At 33.8% G+C, this 21462-nt stretch overlaps 1 protein-coding gene across 1 annotated transcript; it reads right to left on the bottom strand.

The window, feature by feature from the left end:
• Positions 1-7195: 7195 nt before the first annotated feature.
• Positions 7196-20850, bottom strand: LOC123674774 (activin receptor type-1). The gene is made up of 7 exons (XM_045609853.1): positions 20696-20850; positions 20399-20641; positions 19591-20206; positions 16549-16771; positions 16058-16245; positions 14309-14534; positions 7196-10313 (listed from the first exon to the last, which is right to left on the bottom strand). Exons 1-7 carry the CDS (start codon positions 20760-20762, stop codon positions 10176-10178), a joined length of 1701 nt encoding a protein of 566 aa, XP_045465809.1. The 5' UTR covers positions 20763-20850; the 3' UTR covers positions 7196-10175.
• Positions 20851-21462: the final 612 nt, after the last annotated feature.

Below are 21462 nucleotides of genomic sequence, written 5' to 3'. Positions count from 1 at the left end.
GTAGCGAAGATTAATAAAGATTCCATAAACTAATAAATATAAGCATCACTAAAAAGTATGACTATACAAGAAACACCCTGTATCTCGAAAACCGAGTAGTGATTTTTCGAATTATTCTGTCTGGTGCTTCAATAATTTTGATATTTTTGGGCGCCCTTGCAGATCTTGCGCCCGTGGCAAGTGCCACCCTTGCCACGCCTTAGATACGGTACTGATTATCTTATTTGTATATAATGCAATATCTTTGGAAGAATAAGCAATCAAAGTACGAGGGTGTTTCAAAATTTAAGTCCCGGACTTTACTAGTAAAATCACATTTTTTCTCAAAAATTCGACTTCATTCATCAATATAGAGGGATGATATATGTATTGCAATGCTCCTTTAAATTTTCAATGCCTTTTCTATAGAAATATTCGTCTTTGCTTTTGAAATATAAATTCACTCTTAATGGAATGTTCAATGTTCACCCTGTATGACCGTGCCAAGCAGAGATTTAGAATTTTTATTATGAATTAATTCTTTGTCAATGCGAAAACGGACAAAAATCATAATGTTCACGTACAGGGTGATCCAATATTCACGAAAATAGAAAAAGTCTGAAATTTTCCTAGTCCGGATCTGATTTACTCGAATTCAGAAATATTGAAGGAAGGCGATAGGAAAGGGTGACAAAACTTCAAAATTTGAAATTATTCGATCGATTAGTTAAAGAGTTATTGAACTGTGAAATTTCACTCATAAGATGAACATCACCCTGTATATCCCAAACGAAGACACTTAGGCGATTGAAACCTCTTGATACGGGTCCTCCATGATGACCTTATTTCATGGTATCCGTTTGTCGCATTCTTCCCGGGACACCCTGTATTGTGACTAACTAGTAGTTCACGGCCAAGAACAAATAAGGAAATAAAAGAACGGAATAGAAATACTTATTCAATTTATTTCCAACCCCCTAAAAATGTGTGAAGAAGATGATAAATTGTCTAATCGATTCTTAGGGTCGCTGGTCACTTGGGTCGTTGCAGGTACTTTTTCGACGGTTTCGGGAACAGATGTGAAAATCTTTAATCTTCTCGTTGTCGGTGCAAGTGTTGAACATATGTTGTAGTTGTAGACAGGTCTGAACTCAATTCCATTATTCGCCCTGAAATGCCGAGTTAATTAAGGGACAATAATTCCTAGCGTTGACATTGCAGTCCATTCGCTCACCTTTGGTGAATGAAGGGGTTCCTGATGCTCGGGTTTCGAAATGGTTGCAATCTAGTAGCGTTCTATGTATTTACGTAGCGATTAAGGTAAAATGAGTTTAATCGAGATGTTGATAAACATTTTGGAGCGCTCAATTGCTTGGTTTGCAAATTCTAACCTTTGGACTTGCAATTGCAACGATTTTGCTCCCCTCAATTCATGTTTCGCTACTGGAATTTTCAAAGACGCGGTAATTTGTCAATTCATCGTATGCCATTGGTCGGGATGCGGATGCGCGTATCTAGAGAAGGAAACAGAGAGAATTTTCTGAAAGATTTCCTATAATTATCGAGACTCCAGGAAAGATACGTAACTTGTTTTAGATTTCAGCTATTACTAGTTTAATTTGAGATTAAGAATTTAATTTATCGGCGAGAATTGTGTCGGGATTCTCGGTAAGTGTTGACATGAGTATTTGCATTCAACAGGTAATAATCTCACAGGACGAATTGATTAATTTTGAAACAATAGTTTTTTCAGAGTCATCTATCTTGTTGAAACGTATTTCAGGTTTGGTAGAATTCTTTTTGTATCAAATAATTTCAACAAAACCCCTTCTCAGGTTTATTTACTTTATTTTATGATTTCTTTATAATTTCTGGGTTTGAAATTCGAGAAGGAGTTTCAAATTCAGGTTAACATATTCTGATATCGTTATTCATTCTCCCAAAGCACGTCATGTGGGATTGGAACAACAGAAACCTCTCTTGGGATTGAAAAATATCAAGAAGTACTTCCTTGAGATATATGTATAAGTTGGAATGAAGGAAGGCTGAAAATAATCTACAGAAGAGGTTCAATCCTTATAGCACAGTAATTCATTAAAAACCGATTTTTTTTCAATATTATTTATCTTTGTATATTTTAAGAGAGAGATAGAAAATTTGATGATTTTTCAATCAAATGGCTGATTGAAAAATCATTAAATTATATACAGTTTTATTTGTATATTTTAATTTTATTAAATTTGTAAAAACCTGGGTAGGAGTTTTGTTGCCGAATAAGCCAAACCACCCCTAGAAATTAGTCTTTAGAGTCTCATGGGCAATTGTAACGTTACACAATTATTGCATCAATTGAATTTTATAGGGGTGCAACTTTGAAAATGCAGTTTAGCGATGACCTATGCCCGTTCCAAGCATTTCGACTTCCTAATGTACCGGTAGGGATCATCACGGACAGACCTATTAACCCTTTCAACGTTCTCTTTCGTTCTCAATAATCTTGGACTCCCGGGTTTGATTCGAATATTTGAGAAATTTCTTCGCTCTATAGTCTCAGAATTACAATTTCTGTAAAATTTGCTCATGCTCAATGCGCTATCCGCTCTCAAAAAACGCTCCATAGCGAATAAATTTCCACGCGTTCCTTTCGACTCGTTTCGTTCACGTAGTAAAAGCTAATCAATTATACTTAAACTTTCTTTAGAGACACCTTGCATACTTTGCTTGAAATGCGCACTGTGCGATTTCGATACTAAGGGAACTTGTAACTAAAATTCCGTCTTCAAAACATCATGATCTGACTTATCGAAAGAGTTAGCGCAAAAAAAATGAAGTCTGCTGTCTGGTCGTGTCTGTATCTAGTTGGCTCCTAAGGTCACTAGTCAACAACAAATCAGAGTATTCATTTGAATCGGGGTCGTTATGGCTCTGTTAACCTTCTGGAAAACTGATCTTTTGTTCTTACCCTACCTATTCGTACACTCTAGGAGGTCATCGATACTGTTAACAAAGTGACGATATCCAATGGAGCCTTGGCTGTTACTTCGTGAGTATCCAGGACTCACTTTCTTATATGAAAAGTTCTTAGGCCAGTCAACAACATATACATTTGCACACTGTTTCTACCTCCTTTCCATAGAGCCTTCAAATCTCATCTGCTGGTAAGTGTGTCCTGTCAGCAGTCTCACCATTACCCGAAGCTCAACTCATGGTAGCTTCAAGAGCTTCCTGGTATAGGTCAGTGAAAGCACCACAAATTTCTTTGCCTGAGTGAGACCAGAAGGGTTCCTCCATAAGGTTATTCTATTGTCCAACTTTCATAGTTGGACACTGGAGAGAGGAATTTCAAATTTCAAGAAACGTCTGATTCACAAATGAATTTCATACAAGTCTGTCTCTATTACATTATTCAATCGGTGCAGTCCTTTTCGACCTGCAGGCTTTAGAATTTGAAGCTGAGATTGTAAAAATCTTTGAAAGGCATTTGAGGCTGAACGGCTGAACCAATTCCAATGTTCTTAACGTCATTAGACCAGGGCCCCCGCAACCGCGCGTTCAACGCGTGCACCGCACGCGGGCGCCACTCTATAGGGGCGCCAAAATCTCTTATAGACCACATGAAAAACCGAAAGACCAAAATTTTTTTTTATTTTTTCAACAACTTTGAACGTGCAAGGACATCTTTTACACATCCAAACAAGTTCCCGAACGTCGCAATCCCCATAAAATAACCTCGGCCACAGATTGCAATTATACGATTCTTTTCGAGTAAACAAATCATAAATAATCATCCCTTTGTCGGTACGGGATTTTTTTATGGACCACCTGCACCGGACGGCGGGCACCATTTCTTCGATCATCACTAAAACGCATATGGTACACATAAACAATCATAAATACCGAAGCAATAGCTTTTAGCCAGGGGAATTACTGAAACTTTCGCCACCATCTGTAGGAAAAATACTACAGGTTACAGAGAATTTCTGAAACTACCAAAATCTTGCTATAGCTTGCTATGCTATAACAGCAGAAACCTATCCAAAGAATAGTTATTTTGTTTCGAAACGTTTAGGGGTTGAGGTCAAGACGCAAAAAATTCTACTAGTTTTTCTGATTGGCAACATTTATCCTCAGCCATTACAAGACATGAAACATCAATTGCACATAAAGTTCACATGAATAAATGGATGAATTTAAAAAAAATGTTAAAATTGTCCACAACGGTGAACGATCATCACTTACGGGTTTTAGAAACTGAAAAAAAATATTGGCATGACGTTCTAGGAAGAATTGTTTCAATTGTTAAATGTTTATCCAGGCAGTGTCTAGCTTTTCAAGGTTCTTCTAAAAAACTTTTTGAAAATGATAATGGGAACTTCCTCAAAACTGTCGAAATGATTTCATCTTTTGATCCTGTGAAGAGAGAGCACATTAGTCGAGTGCAAAACTCACAAACAAATTCTTGATGACCCATTATTTAGGCTACCAGATACAAAATGAAATTATTGAATTGATGGCTTCTAAAGTAAAAAATAATATTTTGGATATGGTTCGAAGTTCCAAATATTATTCAATAATTTTAGATTGTACACCAGATGCAAGCCATACAGAGCAAATAAGCCTCGTTTTGCGTTATGTTGTTCTAAATGACAGTTCTAAAATGGTTCAAATACAAGAAAGTTTTATAGCGTTTAGTCCAATATTCGACTCCACAGGGGAAGGGCTATTCAATTTTGTTATGGGATTTTTGGAAAATTTAAATTTAGATATTAAATACATGAGAGGTCAAGGGTATGATAATGGGGCGAATATGCGCGGAAAACATATTGGTTTACAAAAACGCATACTCGATGCTAATTCTAGGGCTTTTTTTGTGCCATGTGCTGCACACAGCTTAAATTTAACTGTAAATGATGCTGCTAAGGTTTCAAATGAAACACTGAATTTTTTTAATATTGTACAAGAACTAAAACATTTTTCTCCTCATCCACAAAAAGATGGGATGTTATAAAAAAGCATGTTCCTCAGTTACATCTAAAACCCCTAAGTGATACTAGATGGTCAAGTAGGATTGATGTTATAAAACCACTAAAATTTCATTTAATTCAAATATGTGATAGCCTTTTAGAATTAGCTGAAAATGATACTTTCACCATAGAAACTAGACATAAAGCAAATTCTCTTTTATCAAATATTCAAACTTTCAAATTTATTTGTAGTGTAATAATTTGGTATGATGTTTTATTCCAAATTAATATTGTAAGCAAAATGATGCAGAGTGTAGCGATTGACATTAAAGTGTGCCAAAACTATTTAAAGAATTTAGTTGATCATTTTAAAAATTATAGAGATGATAATGTTTTTGAGGAAAAACTTTCTGAAGCTGGAAAACTAGCGGCTGCTCTTGAGATAGAGCAAAGTTTTCCTCCATTATATAGTGTAAGACGAAAGTATAAACCAAAATTGTTCGATTATGAACACACGGATGAGGCACCTCAAGATCCAAAAATCGCTTTCAAAATTAATTTCTTTTTGAAAAATCTAACGCTAAGTTCTTTAAATAGTAGGTTCGATATGATATCTGAATACGATAACGTTTTTGGTTTTATTTGTGATATTCTTAAATTAAATGACGAAAATCTATTAAAATGCTGTCATGCTCTTCAACAAAAGCTTACTGATCAGGAAAAGAAGGAGGCTGACGTGGAAGAAAATGATTTATTCAACGAGATAAAAGCCCTAAGATTGTTTTCATTACCTGAAGCGTCAAATCCTCTCGAAATTCTACAATATATTTTTGAAAATAATCTAACTTCTTCTCTACCGAATCTTAGTATTGCCTTAAGAATCCTTCTGACTTTACCTGTGTCTGTTGCTTCTGGTGAGAGATCATTCTCTAAATTAAAAATAATTAAAAAATATTTGAGGTCTACTATGTCACAAGAAAGATTATCTGGATTGGCCATCTTAGCTATAGAGCAAGAGATACTCGATAAAATTGATTTTGATGATATAATAAAAGAATTCGCAGCAGCCAAATCTAGAAAAACATCCATTTAATTTTATCCTTTAATTGAATATTTTATTTGTTATTCGTTTATTGTTTGGTTTATATATTTATGAATAGATTAAAGAAGAATAAAGCTCAGGTTTTGAAAACTCTGCAGTTTCATTACAAATTTAAAATAAAATGCGGTTTTAATCGAATGCTTGAATAAAATAATGAAAAATTTAGAAAATGTATTATGCAACAACTGACAGCATAAAGTTCTTAAGGCATCCAAAAAAGGTTGCTGATAGTTTTTTTAACCCTTCTACAAATAAATTCCAAACGAAAACTGAAACATTTTTTGCCGATTATCCTGCGACGTTTTTCTCCACTTCCCCCCTTTAAGGGGCGCCAAAATATTTTCGGCACGCGGGCGTTGATGACCCTTGCGGGGGCCCTGCATTAGACTCTAAATTCAATATTCCTTAAAGAGGAAGGGAGCCAAATTTTATGTAGGATGCGATTTGCAGCCCTTGAGCAAGTTTTTGGGCTAGAGCACTAATTTGCCTGGGCTAAATTGAAAATCTTGAGTTTTGATTAATGTGATTTGTCCAAGTTCATGATCTTCTGATGAACACCTCGTACATTTTTGGTATAGTATAAGGAAAGGATAGTAAGCCAACCGCCGTTTGACGGCAAGGAAATAGTCACCAGGGGTCGCTACTGTAGTTGGATTTGGAGAAGTAACTCGATAATAAATAGCGCTGAATCATGAGCTATAGATGGCGCAGAAATAATACGATAATTCATTCAGTGGCGTGGTTGAAAAGGGGTCGCATGACATTGCCAACAATTTTTATGTTATTATTAAGTTATCACAAATACACGCCACTGGCGTAAATGCTTATTACAGAGCAGAAAAAATTCAGAATATAGAAATCTTCTGACCACTCTATTTCAAATATTTTAGTTCTTCAAAATAACACCAAATTTTTCAGAGGGCTCCACTTTACGGACCAATTTTTGACAGTAAAATTCGAGTTAAACGTGAATACAACTAGATGGCGCTCAACATCAACAAAATCGAAAAAAGGACTACACTGGCTTACTATCCTTTCCTTATACTATGCTAGTAGTAACCAAAATTTCATGAATATCAGAATTCACGAAAATCAAGGATGTTTTAAAATACAGTGAAGAAATTATTGCAGTTGTTAAAAAAAAATCTTCTTTATCAAAAAACTTTTATGTATATTGCCCAATGAGCTCATTACATAATAATTATATTATATACAAAAAACATAATCACATTCAAGCAAGAAACAAATGAGTATTATCGAATATATATAGATATATGTCTATTTCTATAAATAAATTGATATGAACAGTTACTTGAATCATATTCTTAAAGATATGATGTATATATACAACAAATTGATTAACTTTGCATGAGATTTACTGTGAGTTTTCAAAAACTTTGATTGTAAACCTACTATTGTTGATTTCAGTTTGAAATCTGTGGTGGAACCGAAATTGGACGAAAATGATTTCATCACGGCAATCACCACAACTATTAATGAAACTCACAGATAGAGAGAAAATTACTACAACTGTCAACCAAATTTATACTGGATAAGATGTCTAAAAATACTGGTATGTCCACTGATTAGATTTCGTTCAAGATATTTCTGGCAACTCAAACTCATCATTGCCTGTGGTTTCCTTCGCTTATGTGGCGCTATTCAATAAAATGACCATCTTCCAATGAAAACTACAGCAAAAAACTTCCATTTTTTACTGTAGGAGGCGCTTAATAAAAACGACGGTGAAATTTGATCTGAGCGACATAGGAAAAGATGCGGAAATCAACTGATATAGCGGCAAGCTTTATACCCAAGAAGACTCCTCCAGTTTCATCTTGAAAGTTGACTTTTCATTACGAGATATTTGAATATTCTATCCCTAGATATGATTTAATATCGCTCACTGCGCTTTCCAATAGCTCCCTTCCCACTACAAATATAATATACAGAATGGTGCTAAATTTGAGGTACAAACGAAAATGGCAGATTCCTCGGATCATTTTAAGAAGAAAAGTCCCATAAACATGAGCCTGCAAAAGCTTCATTTTCCAGATGCAGTGTTAAAACTAGATTTTTTCCTCATAGCGCCTTCTCTCAACAAGGAATTTAACTTAAATTTCTCATAGATATTCCAATTTAAAAATTTCATCATATGCTATGCTAATTTTGAATACAGGGTGAAATTTTCTCTGGTACAATGCTGCCTTCTTACCTCCAGAACTTTTTTTTGGTGGACCACTGGTAGTTTAGAAAAAAGTAAAAAGAAACTTGGGTACAGTACTACACTTTTTGTTACCTTGTAGTTTTGAACTATATGCTATTGAATTCAATAAAAAAAATTCAAACAATTCTCTTATAATCCTCAAGAAAATCCAAATTTTTATAAAGATCCAGTTTGTAGGATTTGATGAATTAATCAATTATAAACTGGTATAATCATCATCCAAGGAATCTCTCATTTTTCTTTGTACTTCCAATCTAGGAACACCCTGTATATTACATCTCATATTAGAAATATGTTCGCTCGGCCTAATATAAGATGTATATTATAACCTATAATGAAAAGTCAACTGAACATTCCCAAAAGTGACAGACCAGTATTTCTAGACATCTTAATACTGAAATATTTCTTGAAATTTTCATGTGACTTATATGATCAACAATATTATCTCTTTTGAGAAGTCTTATACTGAAAAAAAAATTAATAAAATCATAAACTGTAAAGGAGTTCAATAATTTCGAAAGAAAAGGTTAGTATTTTTTAAAAACAGATAAAAAGTACCTGAAAAATGTACTGACGCCAATAAAAACAATAAAACTTGAAATAAACATGGTCATTTCATCAGCTAGAGATAATAAACATTTAAGCAAAAACAGTTTTTCAAAAATAGTGCACTGCATCATTTGTTGACAGAAAGTTTTACGATTTCTAATTTGATTATAAAAAATGTAATTCAATAAAAAATTCAATAAGAATCTATCAAGATACTCATTTCAATTTGATATAAAAGTAAATTTACTCCTATTGAATACAACACTATATATAGCTTACTAATTCTTTAGAACTTAACAATTTCATACTTCCATTATTCAATGTCTCAATACTCTCTATTTGCTGCACTAAAATAAAGAAACTTAAATCCTATAATTATCCTAAAATTTTGCTGATTCATCAGCTAATTTAAACCTAATTGTACTTTTATTGCATTTATGGCAAAACAGATTCAAATATTCATGATTTGGCAACTTGTAGAAGAATGTTCATTTTCAAGCAGATATATTTTAGGAAAATATTTTATGATTCTAGGTTCATTTTAGTTATTGTTGATGAAATAAATCATATGCCATTATCACTGAAATGATTTGTTGATCTTCCTTTAGAATTTTGTGAATACAAATTGAAAAAAGATTAATTTGGAAGTCAAAATAAAAGTAATACCCATAACCAACTTCTGCAATAGATATGTATGTTGGAAATTTGTAGCATAAATTAGAATAGAATTTTTGACCAACCAATTGATTGTTTCTTTTTAACAAAATCAATCAATTTCAAGGAGATATGTTTGGAAAATATGAAATATTGATATGACTGAAAATTTGAGCTTATTGATTGATGAAATTTAATTATCTTCAAAATAAATATTATAATACAAATTCAAAAATAATATTTCTCAATCAAAAATTAAGTGATATATAATATTTCATCATAAATCAATGTTTTATCCATTATGAATAATGTTTAATTACTTGAAAATGAACAATGACCCAAAGTTCAGATTGTTTGAATCAAAAATTTTTTCCACAAGGCCAAATATGTCAAGTTACAACATGAGCTTATCAAATGAATATTTTCACATATTACATTGGAAGTACAACAAGAAATTTTATTTTAGTTGTTTAACCATCACAGCTATATTTTCAAATGAATCGATACTGCAGATTGAATTAAGAACAAATAATCATGCAAAATTCTGATTATGTTAACATAAAATCTTGTCATAATATAAAATTGAAAGGAATATCGTCAATACTTTCAATGAGAACAATTTCCTCCAAATGCTCCTAGAGGTGATTTCTATAGCTTATTCAGTTATAAAACTTTGATTAGTTGGTTTTTCTTCAATCTCTCAATCATCATCCAAATTGATGAAGTTTTCACCACTACCTAATTTTAATAATGTTTTTTTGATTCGTAAAGCAGGAAGCCTCACATTTGGATTTTGATGCCAACACTCCCTCATGACTTTAACCATGCCATTCAAGATCTGAAACGAAATAATGATTTTATATTGGATAGATTTTATACACAGAATGTATCGACTTTATTTTCTTCTAAGCAAGAAGGATGCTCATTTGTGGATGTACACTTGGATAACCAACCATTCTCTATACTCGGAGAGTTTGTGTCACCAGTCATTTAGTGCTCAAATTTGTCAGTTCATCTCAAGTATATTTCGGGAATTTCAAAATGGATAAAAATATCGAAGAAAGATTTGTCTATTATCGTATTGCTTCGTCCAAAGCATTCCAGTCCTCTGGATTACGTGTCGAATTCTATATATAGCTTGTTTCATACCTCCAAGATAATAATAATGATTTTTATTGATTCTTTGAGAAATAACAATGTATGTATAGGACAAGTCTTGAGAAAATAATTCAGACATTTCCCAAATTACAGAAAAATACTCATTCACCCTGAAGAAATACTTCTGTATAAGTAAAGCCTTAACTACTACTCTCGTAATATTTTACGAGGGAGATGATTGAAAATTTCGAACTTGGAAGTTTTATGTTTGATTATACTTTACAATACCTTCTTATTTTTCGTATTGTGGGAATGAAAGTTTGGCACAAGTATCAAGCTTTCACAATATTACTGTCAGTCTCCTTCATAGTCCGGGAGCCAGTAACAGATATGCATGACTAAGTTCCTCTCCAATGGTAAATAGTAGAATGCATCAGATAATAGTAATAAAAAGCCTCGTGAACGTCAGCTACGACTCGGCTGGGGGGGGAGAGCGGCGGCAGCCCCCCAAACACGAAGAAAAAAAAATACATTCAGTCATTTCCTCCCAACTGAAAATTTGTCAAATTGTAGTAACCCAATATCTAGACGAAAAAATACAATCAGCTGGCTATAGCATAGTGTATTATACGTCAGCTGGTGCCTCAAACATGAAAAAAAAATTATATTTTCAATTACAGCTCTGACAGCGACTCTGATAATGAATCAGAGAGTGGAAGTAAATGAATATTATAGTGCAACATGTGGAGAAAATCCTTTTCTCGCGAGTGTGATTCATTATCAGAGTCGCTGTCAGAGCTGTCATTGAAAATATAATTTTTTTTTCATGTTTGAGGCACCAGCTGACGTATAATACACTATGCTATAGCCAGCTGATTGTATTTTTTCGTCTAGATATTGGGTTAGCTACAATTTGACAAATTTTCAGTTGGGAGGAAATGACTGAATGTATTTTTTTTTCTTCGTGTTTGGGGGGCTGCCCCCGCTCTCCCCCCAGCCGAGTCGTAGCTCACGTTAACGAGGCTTTTTATTACTATTATCCGATGCATCTCACCAAGTATCTCTCGAGAAGAAATAATCAACCAAATTTGCACCTGGCTCCCAGACTATTACATTAATAAGGCATCTGGAGATGAAAATAGGCAAGTGTTAAAATGTTATTTTTTGAGAATAAAGGTCTACAAGAGGATCGTGGAGCTATATTGAACATCAAACGCAAAATCCCCTTTTGAATTATCTAGAGTCTACCAACATCGGAGGAATTTCCCCAGTGCAAGATATTATACCACTGCATACTAAACTTTAATGTATATTACATACTTATAACGGAATACAGAGGAAAATTTTAACTCAACCTAATGCATAATAATGGTATATAGTTTTTTCACAAACCGCCTGAACATGTGCATTCTTCCTCAAATTCCTATTGATTTGAATACTAAGGAACTTCGTGCAGTCCCTTGATGAGATGACATTATCGAAGTGTCGAGTTGTGAACTCGATATTACTTACGACAAAACGTCCTCTGATACATTTGACAAGGTGATTTCAAGTTAAAAAATTTCATATTAAATTGAAAAGATGCCTGAGAGGAAAAACAGAGGATCCAAAGAAAATTCAGACATATTAGGCACAGTAGGGCGGGGAAATTTCATTTTGTAGAAGTGCCAAAATGTCTGGCGGCGGCCCTGGGCGCTTAATACTTTGAAATTCATTTTGAAACCCAAAAGATTTTAATGACATAGGGACCATAAGGTATGTTTACATGTCAGTTGTGAGACCCTCTTTTGAATTTTCTTTTATAGTTCGGACTCTTTAAACGGCATTTTCACTTATTTTATTCTTAGTCAGCAAGTCATATACAAGATCAACTTGGATTGTATTACACCTGTATGCACCATAATATTTTTCCCAATAGATTAAATATTTTACCTAGAACAACCAAAAGAGTCAATCTGAAACATATTAGGCCATTTGAAAAGTCTCCGGTGTGATGCACAGATAGCGGTGCTAGTATTAAATCCATATGATTTTTGGTTAGTATCAACTAAGATGTCTAAAAACCTGGTGTATTGACTGATTAGATTTAGTTTTGTCGATTTTGAGAATATAAGTTAAGCTTCGTTAAGTCAACTGCAGGTAGCGCTATCAACAAAGTAAGATTCTTGTTATTTATTATTTATTATTTATAAGTTCTGTGCCAGTACATTATGTACCTATATGATATCTTTCATTATAGTTATGACCTGTGTAAGCAATTCTTGAAAATGTAATACCAATAAACACCAATGAACTCTCTCTCTATTTCAAATATTTAAATTCATTCTAGTAAACGTTTTGTGTTTTGTTTCACGACTTTGCACGATCATACTCGGTTACACATCGCTTTTGATTGGCCAGGATCGGGTTTTAATTAATGTATCCAATCGAAATCAAAGGAAAAAAGATCCAAAAGACCAGTATGGTATTGCGGCGCTGCCACGATATGAATTTGGTCGAATGTCATTGCATTCAAAATTTGACGAGGGCATACACAATGTTTTTAGACATCTTAGTATCAACCTTCAAACAATACGTGTCAAAATTTAACAGCAGCCCCACCATTAGTTTGTGAGATATTGCGTTGTGAGTGTAGATACTTTTGTTATTTGAAAAAAAGATGGAAAAAAAATAATTTCGTGAGCTGATAAAATATTGCTTTTTGAAGGGAAAAATACAGTTGAAGCGAAATATTGCCTTGATGAAGAGTTTCCAGGGTCTGCACTAGGAAAATCAACCATCATTGATTGGTAAGCTAAGTTTAAACGTGGTGGAATGAGCATAGAAGACGGCGAGCGCAGTGGACGCCCAGAAGAGGCTGTCACCGACGAAAAAATCAAAAAAGTTCACAAAATAATTTTGAATGACCGTAAAGCGAAGTTGATCAAGATAGCAGACATTGTGAAGATATCATCTGAACTTGTACAACATATCATTCACGAATATTTGTACATGAAAAAGCTGTGTGCAAAATGGTGACGCGCGAGCTCACAATCGATCAAAAGCATCAACGTGTTAATGATTCTGAGAAGTGTTTGAAGCTGTTTAAGTGCAATAAACCTGAATTTTGAGTCGATATGTGACAATGGATGGAACATGGCTCCATCATTTCACTCCAGAGTCCAATCGACATTCAGCTGGGTAGACTGCACACGATGAATCGAATCCATGAGAGAAAAAACCCAATAGTCAGCTGGCAAGGTTATGGCATCAATATTCTGAGATGCACAAGGTATAATATTCATTGATTACCTCCAAAAGGGCCAGACCATCAACGGCGATTATTATATAGCGTTATTGAATCGTTTTAAGTATGAAATCGTTAAAAAAAGGTCCTATTTAAAGAAAAAAAGGTTTCATCAAGACAATGCACCGTTTCACAAACCAATGAAAAGAAATTTAGCGCCAATCAAGAAGTAATCACCGAAACCGAAGCTTATTCCGAAGCGAAAGACAAATCGTACTACAAAAATGGTATCGAAAAGTTGGAGGATCGCTATAATCGCTGTATCGCCCTCGAAGGCAACTATATTGAATAATGAAATCGAAATTTTGCCAAAAAAATGTGTTTTATTATGGTAGACCAGGGACTTTTCAATTGGCCTGTTATGCATACAATAAAACGTACCAAAAAAAATCTCAACTTATTAACAGCCAATAGTGAATTAGACCCTGTAAGGTGTTTCACAAACTTACCGGATCACTAGCCCATCTATTTGGAACACACGGCCGCTGTTGATCCGTGCTAACTACTTTTCGCATTTCTTCAAAACTGGGATCACTGGACACCACATCATAAAAAGGCGGTTTATATTCCTCTGTGATGCCATTGCTCACTGTTCTACGACATATCTCCCAAATAACAAGGCCAAATGCATAAATATCAGCACGACGGAAAGAATCAAAGTAATCCATATGAATCCTAGAACAAAATTTGAGATTAAGAAAAATCTTAATGATGCGATAAATCTAATATTGAACAAATATAGCAAATAACTAATGTTAATGTTAATGGGATAAGTGGGTGGCCAGTATTTGGATGTAAGGAAAAAATCTTAGATCTCAAACAACTCATTCAAATAATGATACAATATTTGTTATCGTGATTATTAGTACAACTTTGTGTACAACTTTGCTTCCGCCGTTTTGCAATAGATGACTGTAGCGGTAATTGGTAGTCGAAATAAATAGATCGTAGATGTCATACAATAAGCTTAGGTATTTGTAAACATAACACCATCGAAATATTAGTTCGATTTGTGTCTGCATCATAAAGTTTTTCTCGATTAAACAGCATGACGATAGAAGAGACAAGGTTTCCGAAAATGAGAATTGGAGGCATTATTTCGGCGTTTGTTCGCTTGAGAACAGCTGCTTGCAAGGCAAAAACGGATGGGATTTCTGCATCGCATTGTGACTGAAGGCGAAAAATGGGTTGATAACGATAATCCCAAAAGCAGAAAATCATGAAGATATTCCGGCCATGCTTCCACGTCGACGGCCAAACCGAATATTCACAGTTCCAAGGTCATGGTCAGTATTTGGTGGGACCAGCTCGACGTAGTGTATTATGAGTTCTTAAAACCGACTGAAAAAATCACAGGCGATTGCTATTGAACACAATGAATGCGTTTGGGCCGAGTATTGAAAGACAAACGGCCGCATTACAACGAGAGACATGATAAAGTGATTTTACAGCTTGATATTGCTCGACCCCATGTTCGGAAGTGGTCAAGACATACTTGGAAACGTTGAAATGGGAAGTCCTACCCCACCCGACCTATTCTCCAGACGTTGCTTCTTCGTAAAGTAGAAGTAAAAAAATGGATCGATTCGTCGATATATGACAAGTTTTTTCAACGCGTGATTCGTAGGCTGCCCGAAAGATGGGAAAAGGTAGTGGCCAGCGATGGACAATACTTTGAATCATAAATGTATAACCAGTTTTTTACAAAAAAAACCTCGAATTTCGGGAAAAAAAATAGCGGCAGCAAAGTTGTATGCCTATGTATTAGTATTTATTATTGTTGTTTTTGGTTAATTAAATCAGTTTCTTTCTGTTAAACTAATTTATTAGCCATTATACACAACTATTTACAGATTATTCATTTATTTCTAAAATTCATCTGATGGAACAAACGGCACTGACTCGTCGACTGCCTCTCTACTGTGTTGCTAGTGGTTATACAGGGTGATTCACCGCGATGGCCTATTAGACATTTATGGAAAACTAATCATAATTTTGTGCTGAAAATTTGCATGTTGGCGTTTGAGACAATGATTTTTCTTCCTAATGGCAACAATGACATCTCATATACAGTTCTGTGGTCTCCAAGAGCGCAATAGGCGAATTGATGTGAGATACTTGTATTCTACATATTCCAATAGGTAAAGTATGCATATTTATGTGGTGACAAAGGAGAGATTTATTAGGATTTAACTCACGTTTCATCCAGAACTTCAGGTGCCATATATCGCTTGGTACCCACTCTAGGATTGTCTCCAATATCTAGTTTATCATTAGTTTGAGTGTGCATCACAGCAAGACCAAAATCAGCGATGCAACATGTTCCATTTGCTTTGACAAGGATATTTTTACTCTTAATATCTCTGTGAGCAATAGCAGGTTTTCCCTGAAATACAGTTAATCATTTAATTGAAATATTTTTTAAAAATAATAATGAATGTCTTTATTGGTAGGAAATAAAATTGGAAAGATAGAAAATAAAAAAAATTATTTGATTACATTTCCTCTAATATTAATTTAATCGATTCGATTCTTACTTGATGGCAATGAATCCACAAAAATTTACATACAAATACAACATACAACTTCGAATGCACTTTTTTCGCGTATATAGATAATCAATTGTACAAAATGTTCTTCTTTCGTTGTGATTCAGAACTTTTAAATATTCATGAGAAATTTTTTTTACCTGTGTTCCAAATATTTCAGTATGTAGGTGTACCAAACCATTTGCTATCGATAAACATATCTTCATCAGCTGCTGATGACTTAATGATGTGCGGTTCAAATGGTCATACAGACTACCCAATGAATGATAATGTGTTATGAGCCATAGTTGGGTACAAGAACTGAGTGAAGTCATATCTGAGCCAATGTATCCAAGGATATTTTCATGACGAAGGAGAATTGTACTGAAAATTGAGATAAAAATGTAAATTAATAAAATATCTAAAACAATTATTGTTTGATAAAACAAACTAGTAACAATATAATAATATAACAAGAATATTTTACTGATGAATGTCATGCAATCGTCGGTAACACTTCAATAAAATTTATCTTGTAACAATAAGACAGCAAAGAAGATGATTTAAAGTTCATACAAGTAAATTGGTAACTAATGCTCTGAAAGGAGGTTATCACTTCTTTTTAATATTAATAAAATAAATAAAACACAGGACACTAGGTTTCACAATTTCATTGAAAATATATAATTTCTTGTTGACATGGGTTTCATTCCATTATCAAAACTGAAAATAAAATACACACAGGTACATATGAGTTACTAAGGAAATAAAAAATAAATTATTACACCAATTAATTCTACTAAAAAATGTGCCTGTAGGATGTTTTTGTTTCAGTAAGTGAAAAACTATTATATATATATTATATTATAATAGCACTTAATATTATTATGGCGCTCACACAGGACCGTCGCAGGGTCCTAGGGCGGCAAAATTCAAGGGCGGCATTTCAAGCTTGATCAAAAAACATCACATGTGTAGAAATTCAAAGTACCAAATGAGATTTAATTCAGTCAGCAACAACAGGAAGGAATACCGCCAAATTAAATTAACATCAAAATCCATCAAAGACCTCATTATACCCAGATGTGGCGTGATCCCCTCATAGTGCTGTTTACGAGTTATTGACGCTAGAAAAAACACATGCACTCTTCAGGATTGTCGGCGTTCGCTTTACGTTGCCGAATTTTATTGCCACTTGGGGTTCTGGATTATTTTCTTTTCAATTCTCTAATCAGAATGTTGATTCCTCAGAATGGAATGCGAAATATAAGAAAAAAATTCCATTTTATCACTTCCAACTGATCCTTCTTAAGAAATTCATATAAGAGGCTTTATTATTTCATACCACATTCCATTATTTTATAATATTCTTCATTTTTTATATCAAATTATCAAGTGTTGGACGTGAGCGCATTCGAATCAAATATTGGTTCTTAAAGAAACAAAAAAAAACAAATTTTCACGCTTTTTCTAAAATCGAAACTGAACTAGGAACCTGAAAATGCAGGGCCCCTCTAGAGGGGCGGTAAATAATGGAGGGCGTCTTTATCTACTTTTTCTTTGAAACCTGGATTACTGGAAGAACGAATTAAATATTTTTTTTTTAACTAAACGAATTTCACTAATGATTTTTTTTATCAAATTCGCTAATCTTTTCATCGTGAATATCCGTAACATCTATTCGAATTTAAAATAATTGTTGATTCGCATCATCCGGTTGTTTAATTCAATCATATCAAAGAAAAAAAACGAAATGTTGAGCATTATACAGGTTTGGAAAATTCACTCGGAACCATGGGATTTAGCGTACAAATCTCCAAGTCGCTCTGGCTCCAATGGAACAGTGGAAGAATCGAAACATGAGTGCGATGCCATATCTTATATCGCGAACGGCTGCTGGCAGGCGTAGATTCCATCGCGCACGCAGGTCGAGACAGAGAGACTTCAGATTCAGACCCGACTAACAGATCTCCCACTACGCTTGCCAGCGGCCATTCGCGTTATTTGATATGGCATCGCACTCATGTTTCGATTCTTCCACTGTTCCATTGGAGCCAGAGCGACTTGGAGATTTGTACGCTAAATCCCATGTTTCCGAGTGAATTTTCCAAATCTGTATATGTAGTCAAAACTCAGCAGATGGATCTGAAACCCTGAATTAAATTAATGTTTTATCATTTATTCATTAGAATTCAGTTGAGCACGTTTATTGCATTCCACTTATCCTAAATCTATTGGATTAAAATTGAATCCATAAAAAATAATTATACTTAAAATACATTTTTTCCTTCCTAAAATACTTTTCATGAAAAAGTGTGGAGTTTTTCACACTTCCAACTGAATCTTTGAAAACAAATTCAATCATAATAGAAGTAAAAACATTAATCTAAATCTGGGAGAAATTGAGTTGAGTAGAGTTAATCATGTACGATTTCTAGATATCGATGTTGATGAGAATCTCAACTGGAAACATCAATGTAAGAGTCTCGTTAAAAAACTGAGTTCTATTTGTTTCCTCTTCAGGAATCTAAAAGGTGCTTCGTCAGATGCTGACGATGTATTCATAGGTCAGAAGAGAGTGATCAGGTGTATAGCTGGGATTTCTAGTAGGATGTCATGTAAACCTTTCTTTAGAGCATACAATATTTTAACTTTTTTACCATCATTTTTTATTTTAGAAGTAGCAAGTTCAATTTATCATTCAATAGGATTTGGGATTACCATCAATATTTTACTCGTGGTCAAAATAATTTAGTAATTCCTGCTTTTAAGTATAGGATAGCATGTCACTCGCCCATGTTTTTAGGTATAAAGATCTTCAATAAACTGGATGATGACATAAAGAATGCTAATAATATTGTTATTTTTCAAAGCAGTTTGAAATCATTTTTGTTGGAAAAAACTTGATATGATCTTTCTGAATTTCTGAATTAAGTTTATACTTTGTTTGGGATTTGTTTTTGTTTGACTTGTTCCATAATGTTCTACAATATTCTGGAAATATGGATTATTTCCATTAAAATACAATTTCATCTGACAAACGAAATGTTATCACAAGATAGACAAAAAATCAACTCCTATAATATTCTGTATTAGAACATTTATTGCGTCTATATTTTTCATGAACTGGATCATTTACCAAATGATTTCAATTAAATCATGTTTCATCTATTAATATAATTGATGTATACGAAACAACTTACCTATAAATCTCTGTCTCCCGAGTCCAACTTGCTTCATCTCTAGAAAAGAAAATTTTAACTGCTATATTTTCACCATACCAAACCCCTCTCCAAACTTCTCCATAACGTCCTTTACCAATACATTCTGCCAATGAAATTTGTTTTGCCAAAGTTCTTTGAATCAAGAGAGGAAGTCCTGACCCACTTCCAGAAGTCATAGAATGCTCTAGATACTCTCTAAGCGTGCTATCTCCAGCAGCAGTTGCCCTCAAAAGATCATCAGATGCATAGTAAGATTCGGGATCATATCTACTCTCATTACATAAACGTCGTTTATGCTTCTGCTTCATAAGATAAAGTACAATCATAATGCACATAATCAATATAACTATGGGCAGAAGAACTGCTCCTATTAATTTTAGAACATAATGAAATGGGTCAGCATTGTCAGAATTCTCCACATACATTGCAGGTAGAATAGGGAAGTCGCCATCATTGCAGAAGTTACCTACACAACAATCAACCTGGTACTGACCACTTGCCTGACGTTTCTCTTTCATGGAATAAGCTGATGAATGGCAAAAAAATTGTAATTGATTTGATTCCTTAGTGCATCCTCTGGATATACTTTCCAAACCTGAAATTTATTGTTTATGCTATTATCAAAGTACCAGAGAAATCTTCAAAAAAACCACTAAATCAAATATGCTTTGGTCATTAAAGGGTTTTGATACTTGAATAATTTGTAATAAGCATCTCTTGGAAGTATAGCTCTCAGATGCATATTAGAAATGATTATAATGATTCTTTTATATTATTGATCACTAACCATTTTGTTCTCTCACTCTAGATTTCCAACATTGTATTGCATCAGTACAGTTCGATGGATTACTGCAGTTTGGGGCTTCGCAAGTATAACAAGTGAATCTTTGGATTTTTGGAATATAATTATCATTCATGACTCTCTGACGTTTTAGAAAGAGGTCAGGTGGTGGTTCACCAGGATAACGATCTTCCGCAATATCTTCATTGGAATCTTCTTGTAAAGGCACCTTTTTCTCAGATATCTTTCCTACAATTGGAGCTAGTTATATCGCGATGAAAAAATAATATTTCGATGCATTACCTGAAGATAAGGTTACCAATGTTGAATAAAATAGATAAAAATGTAAATAAAACAGAAAAGAAGCCATTTAACGCTACTAATGTTTATATTTCTTGGAAAGGTTCGTTCGAGATATTCGAATAAACAATAATTCTATGATTCTAACCTCAAATTTAGAAGTGTCAATGTTTTCTTTATTAGTTAAAAGCGATTCCAACTTCAATTGAGAGCGCTGCTAGCATAAACAATCATGGAGGTCGTTGAGTATTTTTTAGAATTTAACGATGTACGTTTTGTTATGTTATAGTGGTTTAGTTATTTTATGAATTATTAAAAACAGCGTAACGTTATGTCAAATATTTAATTTGGGAGACCAGATTGCTAAAAGTTAATATTAATTCAACAGGAAAAATTGGACACTATTCGGGTTTTATGACTGTTTTCAATTATTTGGAAGCTACACCAAATAGTAAATCATTCATTGAGGAAGTGCTTAATCTGATCCTAATGGGAATAATTGAGGAAAAAATTAATTTTGAAGGCTTTTATTCCTACATTAAACCATCAAACTAGCGCTCTCCTGACTGAAAAACCTTAAGAAATATCAGTTTGGTTAGAGCTGGATTCTTCCACAAAAATTTGGAAAATAATTTCATATCTTGAAACCTAAAATTTCATAAATTCGTGAATTCTTATTAATTCGTATTATCAATTCTCATTAGAATTTTATGAACTTTTTATTTCCAAATCCAAGATGAGAAATTAAAAACATTTTAAAGGCCACTACA

The sequence above is a fragment of the Harmonia axyridis genome, chromosome 1 (genome assembly GCF_914767665.1).
Source record: "Harmonia axyridis chromosome 1, icHarAxyr1.1, whole genome shotgun sequence".
Lineage (NCBI taxonomy): Eukaryota > Metazoa > Arthropoda > Insecta > Coleoptera > Coccinellidae > Harmonia > Harmonia axyridis.
The sequence above is the reverse complement of the archived record's forward strand: the minus strand, read 5'-3'. Positions and strand labels throughout refer to the sequence as shown.

Bases quoted from the DNA above. Each gene is read 5' to 3' on its own strand.
- LOC123674774 (XM_045609853.1), bottom strand. From the start codon at position 20,762: ATGGCTTCTTTTCTGTTTTATTTACATTTTTATCTATTTTATTCAACA. The intron at 20,642-20,695 runs GTAATGCATCGA...CTCCAATTGTAG, and splicing joins ATTGGTAACCTTATCTTCAG to GAAAGATATCTGAGAAAAAG. The intron at 10,314-14,308 runs GTAAGTTTGTGA...ATTTCGTTTCAG, and splicing joins ATAGATGGGCTAGTGATCCG to ATCTTGAATGGCATGGTTAA.